Source organism: Mustela erminea, chromosome 5 (genome assembly GCF_009829155.1).
Source record: "Mustela erminea isolate mMusErm1 chromosome 5, mMusErm1.Pri, whole genome shotgun sequence".
NCBI lineage: Eukaryota > Metazoa > Chordata > Mammalia > Carnivora > Mustelidae > Mustela > Mustela erminea.
Genome location: NC_045618.1, coordinates 42089181 through 42108210, shown reverse-complemented (window position 1 = coordinate 42108210; position 19030 = coordinate 42089181). Strand labels below are relative to the sequence as shown.

General features: G+C 40.6%; 1 protein-coding gene and 1 long non-coding RNA gene across 5 annotated transcripts in view; one reads left to right on the top strand and one right to left on the bottom strand.

Annotated features, from left to right (window-relative positions):
* Window positions 1-19030, top strand: part of RORA (RAR related orphan receptor A) — a 706076-nt gene that overhangs the window by 663579 nt on the left and 23467 nt on the right. For all 3 annotated transcript variants that reach the window (XM_032341460.1, XM_032341461.1, XM_032341462.1), the window contains one exon: window positions 2737-2822. In XM_032341460.1, coding sequence (XP_032197351.1) covers window positions 2737-2822 — 86 coding nt within the window. The remainder of the gene's footprint in view (window positions 1-2736; window positions 2823-19030) is intronic.
* LOC116589818 overlaps window positions 10700-19030 on the bottom strand; it is a 36188-nt gene continuing 27857 nt past the window's right edge. Inside the window, exons 3-4 of one of the 2 annotated variants that reach the window (XR_004285409.1) lie at window positions 13991-14059; window positions 10700-10786 (exon numbers count right to left, since the gene is read on the bottom strand). This is a non-coding gene — a long non-coding RNA (uncharacterized LOC116589818). Of the gene's footprint in view, window positions 10787-12077; window positions 12165-13990; window positions 14060-19030 lie in introns of those variants that run through there. The other variant, XR_004285410.1, reaches the window with a different exon arrangement.

Sequence of the window (19030 nt, the reverse complement as noted above, 5' to 3'; positions counted from 1 at the left end):
CGCCATCATGAACAGACCCCTCCATGCCAGACCTCCATATCATAACTTGTAGGATCACAGCAGTCATTGGCAGGCATTTTGGTCCTGCCTTAAACATTACCATTTCATTTCTCATGCATAATCCACTAGGAGCCCAGGCAGAATGAACAGCAATACATTATTCTCTATTCAATCCAGATAGTTTTACTCAGTGTTCCCAATATGGTCTGTCCAGGGCCTTTATAACTTATAAAGAGCTAAATAAATAGATGTGCTTGATCTCTCCGTTGTTAAGCTGGAAGGAAGGTAACTCTTGAAAGGTCTGGAGCTCAGCACTGAGGCTGCTTTAATTGCCTCACATCGTTTTGATGCCTGCTTAAACTACAAGGTTTAGCCTAGTTTGTTTGTGTCTGATTTCTGTGATTACGGCTTGAGGTAAGACATAAGCAGAAGCAGCTCAGTGTCGGTCTTTTTATTTCACATATAAATTTTGTTTAATAAGTGGTCCAAGTACTTTATGTTGCCTAATTATTCTATTCCTTAGGGCTGGGGGTGGGAGAGGCTGGTTCTCATTACAGACTAGTTAATTCCTGTGGGAAAATCCAGGCCATCACTCTCAGCTGATAGCACCTTTCAGAATGTCTATACCACCGCGTGGCTTTTGTGTCTCAAAAATGTTGGACGTAACTCTGTCTAAAGCTACAGACAATATGTGACACAAAACTTAGCCTTGACTCCATTAAAAGTATCAGAAGGGGGCTATCAGTGTGAAGCATCATTAGAGTTCAGATTTCATAAAGAATTTCCTTGAAGCAATCAAACAAGACACTAAGATGAGGCAGACTTAGAAATTATCATTTTTGTTTAATGCGACCTTACCACACGTTGGGCTGTGGAGCTCAGAATAGACATTATACAAAGACACCATTATTGATGTATTAGAAGGCTTACCCATTATAGAAAATATATTGGATGTGAAATTTTAAGCAGTCTCTAACTGGACATTGAAGCTCACTATGTCAACACAAAAAGTGACTGAGGTGAGGGGCTCCTGGGTGGCACAGTCGGTTAAGCTTCTGACTCTTGGTTTCAGCTCAGGTTCATAAGATGTAGCCCCCTGTCAGGCTTCGCGCTCAATGTAGAGTCTGTTTAAGATCCTCTCTCCCTTCTCCCTCTCTCTGCCCCTACCCCCTGCCTCCAAACTCGCTCACTCTCTCTTTCTCCCCTAACTCTCTATAATAAATAAATAAATCTTTAAAAAATGATAGACGTGAAAAGGGACTCTCCATCTGGAATAGCTTGTACTCCCTAAAAAGTCATCACAGTACTTGTACTAGTCCCCTGGAAAGGAAGTCAGCAGGTACACATAGTTTATAATGAGGCTAAATCCAGTAATTTAATGTATACCGTTTCTGAGTATTGAATGGAAACGTCACATCAAATCCAGAGTAAGTGGTTGTGGAGATTATTCCAGGATATGGGATTATACTGGAAGGAAGAGTGGGCTGTATGCATGTGTGTGTTACTCACAAGATGCAACATATTCCTTGGATACATCATTGCATTGTGTAAGGCATGGGGCTAGGTAGGGGCTGTATGAAAATGAAGTACACTTAACGCTCTTAAAATTGTGTTTGTGTGTGTGATATAGTAATCTGACATGATAGCCATAGTGAAAACTGTGGAAAATAAAACTTAGTGTAATGGGATATTCTGGGTACACTGGTGAACATTGCCACTCTCCGTATACAAAAGGCGAAAGATTTATGCGATCTGAAGAGAAACCAGAGTATTACACCCTCCGTATACAGCTCAAGATTGGTCTTCTTTATTTCACATATAAGTCGTATTTAATAAGTGGGCCAAGAACTTCATTTTGTCTAATTATTGCTGAGGTTATTTTTTTTAATCCTTACTTGTGTCCTTTCCAACCAGCTGTGCTCAAGGTATATTGTGTTTGCTTAGAAATGTGCTTTGTCATATTTGAGAACTTCGGTGTGATAGGTATTAGACATTGGGTGGTCTTCCAACATGAGGCATCTTCAAGTGATCCGTTGGTTAGAAACATATGCACACTGTACCGGGCAATCAGTCTCCAACATAAAGAACTGAGAAACTACATTTACTATTCGTTAGGATACACCATTATTAAATTCAGATAGGATATTAACTTTATGGTTGAAAGGTTTTGATCGTCCACAAATGGACTGATTTTTAACACATGCCAACTACATTAATTAAAAAAGATGATTAAGGCATTCTTAACTTGCCGGCATATGTAACTTATTAATATTTTGAATTGAATCATTTTCCTAAGTAGTCTTGACTTTCTGGAGTGTATATTTTTTTCCCTACCGGTGGAGCTATAATGCGCAGCCAAGACAGATTTATGACCTTTTAAAAATAATGATGGAAAATGAGATTGGAGGAAACATTTTAGTATCTGCTTTGCTCTGAGGCCTAAACTGCGAGCTCTCCAGTTCTTGAAGGCTTTGAAATGCTGATTCCAGTCTTCTTGTGGGTTCTTAAACACCTTCTCAAATGACCCATTTTAATAACCCGAAAGCTATTATATAACGAGCAGCCATAATTTAGTCCAGGGCTCTAGGGGGACCCTCACAGTTCAGCAATGAATAGTTAATGCAGTATAATGTTTAGCAGGTTATTAGTTTTCACTATACAAATGCTGATCAGGGAACGCTTTTATAAGGTGTTTAAAAGAAAATGTAATTAACTGGTTGCGTGCTTCTGTTGCAGCTCAAATTGAAATTATTCCTTGCAAGATCTGTGGAGACAAATCATCAGGAATCCATTATGGTGTCATTACATGTGAAGGCTGCAAGGTAAGCCTTTTTAATTGTTGTTGTTGTTTCTATTAATGTTAGAATGTGTCTTTGTGATGTGACTTCTCCTGTGTCTGAAAATTCAACTCCTCGGCATTTTGAGTGATGAGAGATGACAGGACAGAATAAATATTTTGGTGTTAAATTACAATTAAGCAAGTCATATATATTTTTATGTCTTCCGTCAAAATAACAGGAGGCTAGAGAAAAGTATTTGAGCATTGCTCGTTTGTCATTTCCAAACCTACAATTGATAGAACTGATAAACCATCCCTTTGGTTATCTTTTTAAAAAAGAAATGACTCTGGATTTCTGTAGTGTCCCTGTTAAAAGCTTTATAGGAAGGCATTTCCAGTGGTTTAATCGGAATGTGATTGAAAGTCTTATTATTGGCCCACATATGTTGATACATCTGGCCAAATTATGGCAAAGCCATTGGAAAGAACTGGGTTCTGGTCTTAGTACCATCCCGTACCCCTCTTGTTGTGGGCTTGTCTTAATGTTTTAGTGACTCAGTTTCTTCATCTATAATGTGGGCATAACACATGTTCTTCCTACCTCTTAGAACTATTCCAAGGATAGAATGAAAAACTGTGAATAAAAGTTCCTTACAAACTGAAAAGTGCTGTTTCAACCTAAATATTATCTTTCTTATTGCTGTTGTTACTGTTTTAATTATTACTGATGCCGATCGAGGGCAATGTGTTATAGCACATGCATAATTTGAGAATCGGAATAGAGATGTTTATCCTAATCATTCAAGACCTCCAAACCCAGATTGCCTCTGTTATTCAAATCTCAATTTATTAAGATTTAAATCCTTCTGCTTATATTGGAAGGGCCTTGAGACAGCTTACAGGATAAAACAGTGCAAAATAAATAGGCGAGAAGCTATTTAAACATGCAGGCGGCCTCTGAGACAACTGATTGCCACTGAACTAGGCTTGAATTAGCCCTAAGGCATTTTGAGGCTGCGGCAAAAGAAATAAAAATAAAAATAAATAAAATCCATGCATTTGGTTAGCTTTCCTTCAGTGAAATTAGAAAATGTCACGTCACAAAATACAAAATCACCTTCAGACCCAAATAACTACTGAGAGACTTCAGGGAAGTTTGCCTCATAATTTCCTTAAGTCTTTGTTTTACTGTTAACTCAGCATCACATGTGCTGCTTTGTACACGTACAGATGTTTCATATTGATCCCATCTTGGGGACACTTGGGTTTTCTACATACCTCCAAACATACTTTTTTTTCATCACCTGCCTTTTAGAAATAGGGGACTTGCTACTGAAAGGGGATTTTTAAAAAAGATTTTATTTATTTATTTGTCAGAGAGACAGAGCACAAAGCAGGGGGAGTGACGGGCAAAGGGAGAAGCAGGCTCCTTGCAGAGCAAGGAGCAGATGTGGGGCTTGATCCCAGGACCCTGGGAACATGACCTGAGCTGAAAGCAGTTTCTTAACCTACTGAGTCACCCAGGCATCTCTGAAAGGGGATTTTGAATTGTTCCTCTTTAAAGATTTTTTTTTTTTAATTTATTTGTCATAGAGAGAGAAGCGAGAGCAAGCACAGGCAGACAGAGTGGCAGGCAGAGGCAGAGGGAGAAGCAGGCTCCCCGCCAAGCAAGGAGCCCGATGTGGGACTCGATCCCAGGATGCCGGGACCATGACCCGAGCCGAAGGCAGCCGCCCAACCAACTGAGCCACCCAGGCATCCCTGAATTGTTCCTCTTTATAGCAACCCTCAGGGCCTCAGGTTCTAGATTACCAAGAGAAAAACAAAATGATATACTTTTACTTCTCAGCTTACCCTCCCTCAAAATTAATTAATTAAGTAAATAATAGTAAAAAAAAAAAAATGAAATCAGCTGCCTGGCTTATCCCATCTGGGGACAAACTGTCATCCCGTTGACTTTCAGAGTTACTTCTGTTGATGTGGCTGGGCACCTGTCCCCCCTCACCCTCACCCAGACCTCCTTGTCCAGGTGCAGGACGGCACAGCCTGTCCTGGTGAAGCAGGTACAGACACCAGGGCCCCCTAGCAACTTGGAAGTTCTGAGCAAACTTGACTCTGTGCGTTGCATCTCATCTAGTTAAGCTCTTCCGCGGACCGGGTTCTGGGCATTAATCAGGTGACCTTTCATTCTGCCCCAAGAAACTGGCCACTCTCTCCGAGGCTTTTAGGAATGCCACGTGTGATTTTAGGTAGCAACTAAAGTGAGCACCTCAGGTCGGCGTCTGAGGCAGGGCCAGGGTGGGGGTGAGGGCTGCTTTGTGTGAAATAACGCAACAGTGCAGAAGATTCATGAACAACATGCTGTTCAGTAAAAATGGGACCGTCTGAGAACCACTGGGCTTACATAGGCAGGAACAATGCATGTTTTCTTTTTATCCCCAATACTTATTTATGATGAAAATTAAAGCCATAAGAAAACAAAGGGCAGGTGGCATTTTATCATTGTCATTTTTCTAGATTCCTTCCCCTGATCTTGTACAGTCCCGATGCTGAAGTGTATTATGGTTATCTGTGGTTCTGTTCTTCTGTCCTGTTGACTTTGTACAACAGAAATCACCAAAACAAACAATTAAAACTTAATCTTATTAACAGACTAGGCCTAGGCCCAGTCTGGGACCTGTACAGTGGTATGTGTTTATATTTGATGCATATAGTATTTGCTGTACAATTATAGTTTCCCTCTGCTGTAATTAATATTTTTACTTCTGGCTGTGGTGAAGTCAAGAGACTTCTGCTTTTGCCGGTGATGTTAATGATTTATCATGCTCTAACCAGGTGAGGGTAGTTATGGCATCATAAATTATAAATAATTTATCTCTGTGATAGGATCAGTAGACATACGGAAAATTTCTAATTATGTGTATAAATACATACCTAATGAAAAGAAGAGAAAGTCACTCAGTCATTTCCGAGTTCATCATTTTGTGAATGTATTTTAAATTGCATTTTAAAGTCAACCACCTGAAATCCTAAGAAACCAAAGAACCTATTTAGTTGCTGAAATGATTATTTATTTTACCACATATTTGCTCAGGTAAGCATTGCACATAAGCCTCAAGAATGATGCAAATTTGGTAGCTCTTTTCTCTGGTTCCTGGGTGTTCCCAGCCTAACCTCTCCAAGTCCCCTTTGCTTCCCTGTAGAGAGACAATATTGTGGCATGGACACTTAGTTACTTCCCAGTTAGGTAACGCGCCTCTGTTTTCCCCGTCTGTAAAATGAGGATAGACACTTAGTTACTTCCCAGTTAGGTAACGCACCGAGAAAAGTGCCAGGCATACAGCAGTCATTCAGTAACTGTTGGCTGCTGTTAGAATCATTGCTAGCCAAATTCCGTACACTTGAGTCATGCTGTGCTAGTCAGATATCATTTCCAGAACATGTATGGGTCCAGTCTTGATTGTTTTGTGTGACCATTTGCTATTTGTTATGTAGACTCTGCTATTAAAAACAAAAATATGAGCACCCCCTTGGGACCTGACCATGTCAAGCAGTTTATGGTGTAGTTGTAGAGATGAGGTCTGCACAGAGGCAATGCAAGAACTTAATCCTAGGTTTAATAAACCAGAAGAAATTTTTTAAAAGGGAGGGGATGGTTCAGAAAGAGATCCATGCATTTAAGGTCAATTAAATTTTGACGAAGATGCCAGTTGAATTCAATGAAGAAAAGATGGGTCATTTCAAATAATATTTCTGGAACAATTGGACAGTCATATGAAAAAAATTAACTTCACATTTATACCTCTCACTGAAGGCAAATATTAACTTAAAGAATGTCCTAAGCATAAAACATGACTCTATAATATTTCTACAGGAAATCATATATTTTTGTAACAGTAGACGTACAAATATTGCTCAGACCACACACTGAAGTCCTTACCTTATTTTTAAAAAGAACAAATTGGGGTTAATAGAAATTAAAAACTTATACCTTTCAAAAGATATCATCAGGAAAATGAAAAGGCAAGCCATAAACTGAAAGAAATAAAAGAAAAAACCAAGAAATTTTAAAATAAACGGACAAAAATAGTAAAAAGATACAGTAACTTGAACAATCTCTTCACAAAAGCTGGACAAGGAACCTGTGAACACGTGGCTATATTCTCAACATCTTTAGTCATTAGGGAAACATAAATAAAACTGCAGTTTAAATATCATGCATTTAAGGCATAAAATACATTAACCTGCTTTTAAATTCCATGACCTGTTCATTTGAAAAGCTAAAATTAAAATAGAACAAAACAAGAAGAATAGCAAAACCACTGCCTAGAACAAACATCATGATGATGCGGAGAGACTGGCAAATCTTGCAGTCTCCTACACGACTTGAGGGTCTGTGACATGGTACACAGCCCCTTTGAAAAAAGATGGAACTATGGTCAGCTATCAACCTAACATATGACCTAACAACCCATCCTAGGCGTTTCCCCAAAAGAAACAAAAGCACCTGTCGTAGAAAGACTTTCAGATGAATATTCATAATGGCCATAAACTGGAAACAATCCAAATGCCCATCAGCCGATCAATGGGTAAAAGAGCAAGAGCCACAGAAAGGAGTGGCGCTTAGCAGTAAGAGAAGAGGTATGGTACGTGCACAGAACAACATTACCGTGAATGAAAGAAGCCAGAAACAAAAGAATGGTTACTGTATGATTGCATTTCTATGTCATTCTAGAAGAAGCAAAAATTTTAAATTTTAAATCTGTAATGGCAGACAGCAGATGTGGTAACCTGGAACCGAGGTAAGGAATGACTGCTAAGAGAAAGACACTTTTTGTGGCTTGTGGCAATGTTCCACCTTGATCATGGTGGTAGTTCCACAGGTGTACATATTGTCAAAATTCATCAAGGTGAACTCGTCACAATGGTGCATTTTTGTATTTAATTTATGCCTCAATGAAGTGTATTTAAAACATATATATATATATATATATATATATATATATATATATATATATATATATAGAACTAAATCCTGAACTAAAGCTACAGTCTATGGTGTGGCACAAAGAGCACATACCCATGAAGCAGCAAGAACCTGGAGGTGAGGAAGTCTTGGTTGTCTTTTAGGGACAACATATAACCCCGGTTGACTGGAACAAGGGGTCACTTTCTGTGGATTGTGGGAAATAAGGAAGGGTATGCCATTGCCAATTTTTTAAAGGCTCTATTATACCAAGGATTTTGTTAGAAAGGTACTTTACTTGTTCTTTTCTTCTTCCTTTTTTTTTTAAGATTATTTATTTGAGAGAGAGAGAGAGAGAGAGAGAGAGGAAAAAATTTGCATGCGAGCATGAGGGAAGTAGGGGCAGAGAAAGTCTTAAGCAGACTCCATGCTGGGCACAGAGTCCTCCTGGAGCTTGATCCCACAAGCTTGAGTTCGCAACCTGGGCCAAGAGTCAGAAGCTTAACCAACTGAGTCATCCAGGAGCCCCTACTTGTTCTTTTGAAATAATGAGGGAACAGTGTACCAGCTTTGGTCATCCCTTGACTATTGCATTTCAGAAAAACCTAAAATCCAGGCCTGCAGGAAATTAGGTCGGTCACTAAAGTTGTTTCTGAGCTCTTAGAACAGAATTTAGTCCCAGCCCTGGGTGAGCAGTAGGAGAGGGGGTGGGGTAAGCTGAGGCAGGCCTGCCCGGGAGGAGGGGCCAGGCCAAGGAATGGGCAGAAAGAGGAATAGGCCAGAAATAAAACAAGAGGCTGTAGATGTTAGGGTTGAACTTCAGTCTTCAAAGTGGATAAAAATGCTGAAGTGTTTATAGAAAAATGACACCAGTTGAGGTTTCCTTTGAGAAATGGTCCTGTTTCTCATTTTCACTTCCATTCCTGACTTCATCATTAGATACAGTGACTGCTCATGATGATGATGAAAAATTTATCTCACAATAGAAACAGTTTTTTTACGTATATCCTTTAGATGTTTTGGATCTATAATTTCAATTTTAATTTTTTTTCAAAGATTATTTATTTATTCAACAGACAGAGATCACAGGTAGGCAGAGAGGCAGGCAGAGAGAGGGAAAAGCAGACTTCCCGCTGTGCAGAGACCCTGACGTGGGGCTCCATCCCAGGACCCTGAGATCATGACCTGAGCCGAAGGCAGAGGCTTAACCCACTGAGCCACCCAGGTACCCCTCAATCATAATTTTTAAAATATAATATACAATCTAGTATTAGGGTTGATAGGATTGATTTCTGATACATTTAAGACCTTTTGCTCTTGGGGTGCCTGGGTGGCTCAGTGGGTTGAAGCCTCTGCCTTCAGCTCAGGTCGTGATCTCAGGGTCCTGGGATCGAGCCCCATATCGGGCTCTCTGCTCAGTGGGAAGCCTGCTTCCTCCATTCTCTCTCTGCCTGCCTGTCTGCCTACTTGTGATCTCTGTCTAATAAACAAATAAAATCTTAAAAAAAAAAAAAAAACCCTTTTGCTCTTGATAGGGTAAGAACAGAGTAGCATTCGTTGTCAAATACTTACTCATCAGTTAATACACTTAAGGCGATGTCTTAGGCAAAGTTTCCTTTTCCACCCAATGAAGGGAGAATTTGGAGTAGTTTCTTTTGCTATATATTGTATATTGTATATTAACTATACACGAGCCTCTTAAGTATAGAGAGCAGACGGGGTTGCTAGAGGGGAGGTGGGTGGGGGGATGGGCTAACTGGGTGACAGGCATTAAGGAGGGCACTTGAGGTAGTGGGTGTTACACGCAACTGACTGAATCACTGATGAATCGTAAATTCTGCCCCTGAAACTAATGATACACTATATGTTAACTAAATTGAATTTAAATAAAAACAAAAAGTAGAGGGGAATATGCTGTCTGAGATTAACCATGAAAAGCCTTGGGGCTCCTGGGTGGCTCAGTTTTAAGCCTCTGCCTTCAGCTCAGGTCCTGATCCCAAGATTCTGGGATCCAGCCCTGCATCATGCTGCCTGCTCAGTGGGGAGCCTGCTTCTCCCTCTCCCACTCCCCCCTGCTTGTGTTCCCTCTCTTGCTGTGTCTCTGTCAAATACATTTTAAAAACAACAACAATAAAAAGCCTTTTCAAAGATACCCAGAATGCAAAATTGGTACTTTTATCCCCCCCCCTCTTTTTTTCCTGAAAGAGTTAAGGCAGTTTCTGGAGTCTGTATGTATTAGGCCAAAAAGAAATGCCCATAAATATTCCATTTAGGCTCAAATTGGTTTTTAGAGGATTGTAATATTTTTATTTCAGTTGGGAAATGTCACTAGCTTTGGACCCATTTTATCTGCATTTCACATTGATATATTCATGTCCAACATCTTTATTTTAATGTTTTATAACCCCTGGCCCCAATATTAGAGCTAGCCATTCAATACGAAAATTAGATGTGGCTGTTACTGCATCCTATGACATCAGAGTTTCAGTGCCATTATATACCAGGTGATGAGAAAAATACTTCGTTTCATTCCCTCTTCCAATCCTGTGATGAGATGCACAAGTAGTAGAATGTATGAAACCCCAACTTACATCAAGATGATTTGGATTTTTTTTTTCCTGTATTTTCTCTTGCTGTGTTTTGGTCATAACTATGTCCCAGTAACTGCTGTCCTTCCTCAGCTCATAGACAATGCTGGGCTTATGGCCTTGTTGTCAGTAGGGCTCTAATATAGTATCTGGCTCGGGGCAGGACTCCTCATATTTGCCTGGGGATCACTGCTGTGGAATGTGTTCATTTGGATTGAGTCTGAGTGTGGCAGATCACAGGACGGCAAAGCAGACATCTACACTTACCAAATATGACACACCAGGTCAGCTTTAATCAGAGATCATTTGCACATACAATTCTACAGGGAGGCCAGTCATTATTGAAGGGGAGAGTAGTTCAGGAGATCTATGATTCCATGATTTATTGCTGCCAGCTGTACGAATGTAGAGCCGTACCAGCTAAACTTTTGCGAATGAGCTTGCCTCTTCTTTCTGAAAGAACAAATCCCGTTCTTCATTTACTTCCTTGAGGACTATGATTGCTGCTCCCCACCCCTTTTTAATTCTATCATTTCCTCTGCTTCTTCCTGTCTCTTGATTTTAATCTATTCATGCCCTCTCCTTATCCCTCAGTAAAATTAAATTGACAGTTATTTTCTTACTTAACTTTAAATACTTAAATATCCAAAGATATTTCTTCTTCCTCCCCCCCATCCCATGTTTCTGAATATTCTCAACAGAAAGTTCCCCAGAGAAATAAATTTGTAACAGTTTGTCATTTACAGAAGGGATTCTCTGCTGTGAGAGGGAGACGTACACCCACAACAGTCTCCCCAAATTCCAGTTTTTTAGTTGTATTGGAAAATACAATAATTCAGGCAGGCATAGGAACATTCATAATAAATCATAGAGTTATGAATAAATCTTGGTTGTCAAAAGCAAATGTGTAGCCGTTCCAAAGCGTCTGCCATTAGAATTCAGCAAGGCAGCTGTCAGCTGTTTTCTTGTAATTAAACAGCCAATGAACAGCTAATTAAGACATATGTGTATACAGAAGTGGAAGTGGGTATGTTAATGAACTGTAGGAATCAATTCATTAAGTGAAAATTGTCAAAAGACCAAACATCAGATCAGCATTTCAGCCTCTGCCTTACTGAGAAGGAGCCCCAAACAGGAGGGGAGCCGCCCGCCAGAGAGAAGACCCTCTGAGCACCTTTCCAACCACACCCATAGTTCTCTGTCCAGCCAACCCACATTTCTGGGCAAAACTACTAATAACACCAATAGGAAATGCCATGTATATTTCAAAGCTTTTTTATTAAGTAGATCCAGCAAATGAAAATATTTTCCTACCCGTATATAAACGTGGTATTTGATACTCTATGAAGTGCCACCTCCTTCTCCTATGTCTAAACCATTATATGGAACTTTGACTACAGAGCTGAAAAATGGGACTTCGGGGCTTGTTTGGTTTTGTTGTTTATCTTGTTCTGTTCAGTCTGCCCTATGTGTTTGTCTTGATGCTTTTGGGGGCGTATATTAAGAAGTCTGTGGCATTTGGAATAAGGTGCATCTAGGGTTCAGTGATTCAAATCCTGCCTCCTCCCCTTATGTGCTATGTGACTTTGGACACATGGCTTAACCTCTCTGTACTTGAAATTTCTCTTATAAAACAGAGAAATACTTGCTTTGCAAGGTTGATGTGAACTGCAGATCAGTAATATCTGGCAAGTGTCCTACATGGTGCCTGGTATTGAATAGGTATTCAGCATATGATTGTCACCACAGTTTTTAATTAGTACTGTCATTTTTCCCTCTGGTCATTCATTCAGCAAGCATTCGTTGATTTCTGTAAGTATTGGATTAGCTCCTGGAAACAAAGAAACAAAGCAATCAGTAAGGGAGACCTGGCCATACGGGTGCACATGGGATGGGCCCCCCAACCAGCCTCGGGAGGGGCAAAGTCAGAGAAAGTGATTATCCCTGTGAATCCTGAAAAGAAGTGAGAGCTCCTGGAAGTGGGGGTAGAGTGGGAGAGTTGGGGGGTTGCCCTTGGAGGAACCGTGAACACAGCAGTTCAGGCATGGCCAGAGTGTGTCTTTGAGTAGAGGACTAAATGTAGGAGAGAGTTGCCTGGACAGGTGGTTGTAGCCTGGTCATCAGTAGGGAGCCGCTGAGGGCTAAGAAGCGAGGAAGTGACCCGATCAGGTTGATGTTTGAGAAAAGGTCTCCAGTAAATTCGTGAAAATGGATTGGAGGGGATGTGAATGGAAGCAGGGAGACCAGTTGGGGGACTGTATAGTAACCAACTTGGGAGATGGTAGGCATATGAGCTTGCAATAAAGATGGAGAATAGCAGTAGGATTTGAGAACTAGGGAAGATGGCAAGAAACAGCCTAATATGGTGACTGCATGGGTGCACGAGGGGAGGCGGAAGGGATGAAGTGAAGCCTATCGTTCTGCCTTGAATAATTAGGATGAAGTCAGTCTTTTGACTGAGCAAGCAAACACCAGAGGAGACGAGGCCAGGAAGTGGGCAGTAGGCTGGGATATGTTCTGTTTTGGAATGAAGATAAAACTGGAGAATGTGTATGTCTGTGTGTGCTGCGCGGGGGGGGCGTTGGTGACAGGACTATAGAAAGTCAAACCACCACTTTGGGTAGAGACCCATCCGAAGTGGGGAGGATTCGTTCAGACAGCCTGATGGGTACCCGGGGAGGGCTGTGCTCAGTCCAGGCACGTGCCGGTCAGTTTTCAACAACTGAGTTTGGAAAACAGTGTCTATCAGTATGTACATAACTTCAATGTATATGTCACTGATGTAATGTCACACAATTCACAAATAGTAAAATCTGCAATATCCGAACCTATAAACGTCAAATAGACAAGTGATTCTCGCTAAGTGCTCTCAGTAATTTCTGCTGAACTCCTACATCTGTACCTGTGGTTGCATTTGATGAAAGACTGTGGTGCCACCATGAATGTTAATATTTTCATTTACGTTAATGAGTAAGAGGAAAGTGAAATAAGGAAGATGTGTTTCAGAACTTCACTCATTCACCAGTGATGACATGAACAACCTCTTTGCTAAATCAAATAATAGTTTCTAAATACTAGAAGAATATTTCCTCACATTGTTGTGCTGTTCACAAAGCGATGGCTACAGATATTATATACTTCTACCTTTAACCCACATTATTGTTTTCCTTATCATTTTTTAAATCTAGACCATAAGTGTAGCTTTTGGCAGTTTCTATGGTACAGATACTTCCAGCACATGGTCAATTTCAGGCCTCCCAACATGACCCCTCACTAAATGCAGAGTAGGGAAGACAGCACACCATTGTATAGTATTCCCACTGTCCAGATGTAGCTGATATAAATATCCTCAGGAACATGGATAAGACCAAATAATAAAATAATAATAAGTTAATTTTTAATAATAGTTATGTTTAACAATTGGTTCATGAAACTCCTGAAAAAAATTTTTTTTAAGATTTTATTTATTTACTTGACAGAGTTGACAAGTAGGCAGAGAGGCAGGCAGAGAGAAGGGAAGCAGACTCCCCGCTGAGCAGAGAGCCTGATGCAGGGTTCGATCCCAGGATCCTGGGACCATGACCTGAGCTGAAGGCAGAGGCTTTAACGCACTGGGCCACCCAGGCGCCCCAAAACTCCTGAAATTTTAATATTCACATCTTGCAATCTGGAATGAGCATTTTCCCGTAAGCCATGGCCTCAGTCCCAGTCCTGGAGAACTCTAAACTAGTAAGAGTGAGGAACAATCATAGAGTAAAATCAAAAGTTAAGCATTAGAAGTTTCCAGAGGACGAAGGCAGGAATTAGAAATAAAAGTCAATGAAAGGCACTTTGGTGAAAGGCTAAGGGAGGAACCATTGGAGAGTTCTCTTGCAGTCTGTGGAAATCGATATAGATGGTATGTATGAGGAAGTCAGGATTGTGTGATGTCACTTCTCTTGGCCCAACACTTCAGAAGAGATACTTAAGTGAGAGGGGACTGTACTTAAAACTAGGACACTGGACTCTGAGTGTCAGCACTTACACTTACCAGGCATGGGGCTTTAAGTCACTAACCGTTCTGAGCTTCATTTTTGTTATCTACAAATTAAGAATACTAGAGTCGATCTGTGCTTCTTAACATGGGGAGGGCAGGGCAGTCTTCAGGAAGCTTTGTTAAAATATTTATCATACAAATTGATATGCTTTTTTTTTTTTTTTCGGCCTGCAAAAATGGCGCCTTCATATTGTTCAAACTGTATGTATGTTTAGGACTATATTCCACAGACGTTCTGGATCAGTCTATTTCAGGTATATTTTTTTAAAGCTTCCTGGATGATTCTGATGCACCATCTGTTTGAGAACCTTTGAACCTGATAATCTGTCAACTCCTTCTAGTTCTAAAGGCTGCTGGTATTATTCTAATGAACCATTTGCAGTAACTGCATGTTGGTATAGCACCACTAGGTGGTGGTAGTGTGCCACTGTCTCACCAGGTTCTACTACCCTGAAATTCATCATGGTGGCTTTCTGCTCAAGCCCACCATGTTCACAAGGACCCATCTCCATGTATTTTGACATCCATAGAAAGTGAACTTTTAAGAAAGCCAAAGAAGTAATTCATTAGCTCATCTTTTGGCAATAAAACTCCAAAACTGTGAACTTAATATTTTTTCTAGCTAACTTATAGCTTCATTAGTTTCTCTCTTTATACATACCTCTTCGGCTCTACCCCAAACTCCAGTGCACCGGTTTGTGCTGTCCCTACCCTCTATGTGGCCTCATACTCCCCAAGCCCTAGAACTTCTGTCTCAGCTCACGCATTTCTCACTGGGACCCTTTCCAGGATTGCTCCTTATCAGGAGAGATCTCACTTCTACATTCATGTATATATTTCTACCTTTAGGTGGGAAGATACTGACCATATTTTCTACCTTTCTTCCTCTTCCTTCTTGCTCTCCTAATCCTCCTCCCTCTTATGTGTTCTTTAGCTTTAAATATTTTAGTTAACTTCCCAAATCCTTAAGCCCCTGAGAAATCGCCAGGAATGCTGAAATGAAGAGAAAGAACAAAAGAGAAAGAGAGAGAGAGAAAAAGAAAAGGAAGACCAAGCCCTCAGTCTGTCTGAAATGTAAAGTTCAGGGTTTATCTGAGTCATGCAGGCTTAACCTCTCTCTCCTTCATAGCTCTTACCTTATAACCCTACTTGACCCATCCCACATGGTATGTGATAGCTCTCCTCCTGGGCATGACTCTGTTGCCTCAGTCCAAAAGCAGGATCCCTTCTCTGGCTCTTGGCCACTCCCAGAACTTTCAGCAGCCACTTGCTCTGCTGACTCAGTGTAGAATAAATGGTATTGTGAAGAGCAAGGTGTGTCTGTTTGCTCTCCTACTTTTCCCAAACGCTTCAGAGCTGAACCATCTAAAGAAGTATAGTTCTCTTCCGATCTGATAGCTTGAAGACTTAATTCCAGCCTCAGTGCTCAAAGCCCATGTGGAATGCTTCGTGGATTTGTCTTGCAATGGCATAATTGCATAATGGCATAATTACTCAGACACCTCTCATGATAGAGGTCTTTAGTGACATAGTGTCCTTGACCTAAGTTTGTTGTTGGTGGTGGTGGTGGTACTGGTATTTTATTTGTTTTCCAAATGACTCCAAATAATTTAGAAATAAATAAGGTGAATAAAAGGAGACCTAATGCTATGGTCAGAAATGAGGGAAAATGATGAGTTCGTGAGACTTTTTTTCCGGGGACTCCAACCGACATCAGGCCATAGAAGGAGTAATCTGGAAAATGCCTGGGCAGGGGCTGTTAGTCCTGCCAACAGGGCTAACCTGAAGGAAAACAGCACTTTCAGAGTAGATCAGTTCTGCTACTTTATTCATACCTGTCTCTGCCTAATTTAACGGTTGCCCTCTCTGAGAATAACCAAGTGGGAATCCTTTTGACATGCAAGGGCAAAATAAAAAGGATAAAAGTGTGTGTTCTAGAATTAAACCACATGAATTCATATCCTGCCTTTACTCTCTGCTAGAGGTGGGGCTCTGCAAAAGTCGCTGTACCGAAAACCAAGGAGATGGTAGTGCCTTCCTCACACTGCCCTCGTCAGAATTATGGAATGTCATCCACTTAAAGCACAGGGTGCCTGGCACATAAGAAGCACTGTTTTAACGATACTTGAGATTTGTTTGAATCGGGTAGGTAGGACACACAGACACAAAAATATCACGAAGGAAGAAGGCTTCATACTCACAGGTCCCTAGAAACAGGAGGGGCCACAGTGGAAAGTAGCAGGCTCAGTCAGGAGGTAGAAGGGAGAATGCATAGAGACTTCATTGTGATTTCCCATAGGAAGGAATGGGCAAGGCAGGGTAAGCAGGTTTACGATTGGCTAGATTTAGACAGCTCTGGTCTCTAGGGGCCGCCCTGGCTGTCTGGTATCTGGTCCTGGAATAAAATGGGTGGGGCAGTAGTGGCCCAGAGTTTGAGAACTTCATCGAGGAGGTGGTTGGGTATAGGGGCTCTGGATTGGTTGGTTTGTCTATGAAAAGTGTGCTTCCAGACAAGTTGCTTGTGATCTCTAGGAATTAGCTAGTCCTGGGAAATGTAATCTCTTTTGGGTCTTACGGCCCCAAGATGTCAAAGCATCAAAAATATGGAATAAAAATATATGATTAACACAAGCACTAATTAAAATTTCTCTATGAGGGCGCCTGGGTGGCTCAGTGAGTTAAAGCCTCTGCCTTCGGCTCGGGTCATGATCCCAGGGTCCTGGGATCGAGCCCCACATCGGGCTCTCTGCTCAGCAGGGAGCTTGCTTCCTCCTCTCTCTCTGCCTGCCTCTCTGCCTACTCTCTCTCTCTGTCAAATAAATATATCTTAAAAAAAAAATAAAATTTCTCTATCATCGTCATCATCATGCCTTCTCAGCATTCCCTGGTAATAGAGCAAAGTGATGGTTTTATATGGCTTCTGCGCCATTGTTCTGGAACTCATTAGTAATGGTTGATGTTAATTGGAGTTTGGTAAGTAGAAACTAAAAAGTAGCATCTTTTTTGTTAATAACCCAACCATTATTCAAGAGCTGTAGCTAGTTCCGGATTTCATATTTTTGAAGGAAGTGGAGAAACCAGAGAGGATTCTGAGAAGAAATTCTTAATGGGGGGAAGAACCAAGGAGGAAAGGTGACAGATGCAGTGATTTGATCTATAGGTGAGGGATCAGGAGATAGGGTGCCAGTCCGTGAGTACTGCTTCCCTTCAGATAAGAAGAGATCACTCAGACATTCTCCATATTTGATGATCATAGAACAAAATGCAGCAGGTTCATTGTGAAGCAAGCACAGCCTCAGCTAAAGGAAAAGCAAGTAATTCCTGATCCTAGGCACCTGTAGTGACAGCAAACATGGAGGGTCTGAAGAAAGGTAGAGTCTCAAGGAATAGACACCTTTCACCTTTGACAGAGATTATGTATCTCAGACAAACTGAATACCTAGACCCTTGACCTCTTGTATCTCTTTCTAAGGATTATCTGCCTCTGTTACATTTTTATTTTCTTGAATTCTCTTCATTAAGCTCCAAAGAAAGCTTTACTTCTTCTCACTTCTTTTTGTAGAGGAGAAAAAAACCACACCAAACAAACAAGAAAGCCCACAGTGTTAGATATTTTGAGAAAAGTAAGATTGCTTCACAGAAGAGGCCAGACTTAATACAAGAGAGATTCAAAGCACATCAGACAGTCTGAGACCCTGGACCCCCAGCCCTGTCCATGTTTATGTTAGTGAGTAGTTTGGCAGATAGCCAAGAGTGGGTGATAGGTCAGTGCCCTGCCCCCTCCCATTCTAGTCTGGCTTCCAAAACAAAGAGGTAGGAACTGATATCCTATCCATCTTAGCCATTGACTTAACCCACAGTCACCAACTCTTCACAAAAGAAAGCAGATCTAGTAGATTGCTTTTCCCGTGTAGTTCACGTACCTTTCAACATACATACTATAGAAAAATCAGAAAGCACAGATAAACAGATCCCTTATTTTATCACCTTTTAATATCAATAATTGTATTTCTGAAATACCATTTTTACTGGTTTCTGAATATATGGATATCCACTATAACTCTTGCAACTCACTAATGTAGGACATGTAGCATCTTTCTAAATTTCTTATATTTCAGACTGTACTTATGATGAATATCCTTGTAGATTAGCTTTTATACCATTCTTAATATTCCTTTAAAATATATTCCCTAAAGGATAATTATTGATTCAATAAATAGACATATTTCTAAGGATTTTGATACAACGGCCAAGTTGACCTCCAGAAAAATCTTTCGGTGAAAAAGTACCTTTGTCAGTATGCCTGCTACTCTGTCAGTTCTTTAGGATTTTACTTCTCCCCTCTCCACTGGTGTTGCCTTTATTGGGGTCATGTATCTTGACCATTAAGGATTTGAAGATATATATATATATAGTGGTCTTTTGTACCCTTCATGGCTCTGGGTCATGGAAAGGACTCTGGTTACCTTCCTTTTCTTCAGTACCTTCCTGGCTTGCAAAACCACTAAGAGATAAGTCAAAAAGAAAAAAACCCACCACCAACAACAACCCCCCCCATATATTTAGAAATTAAGAAATGTGCTTCTAAATAATGTATAAAGAAGAAATCTTTTGAAAATTAGAGTGTGTTTTCAAATGACTGGTAATGCAAATACTATATA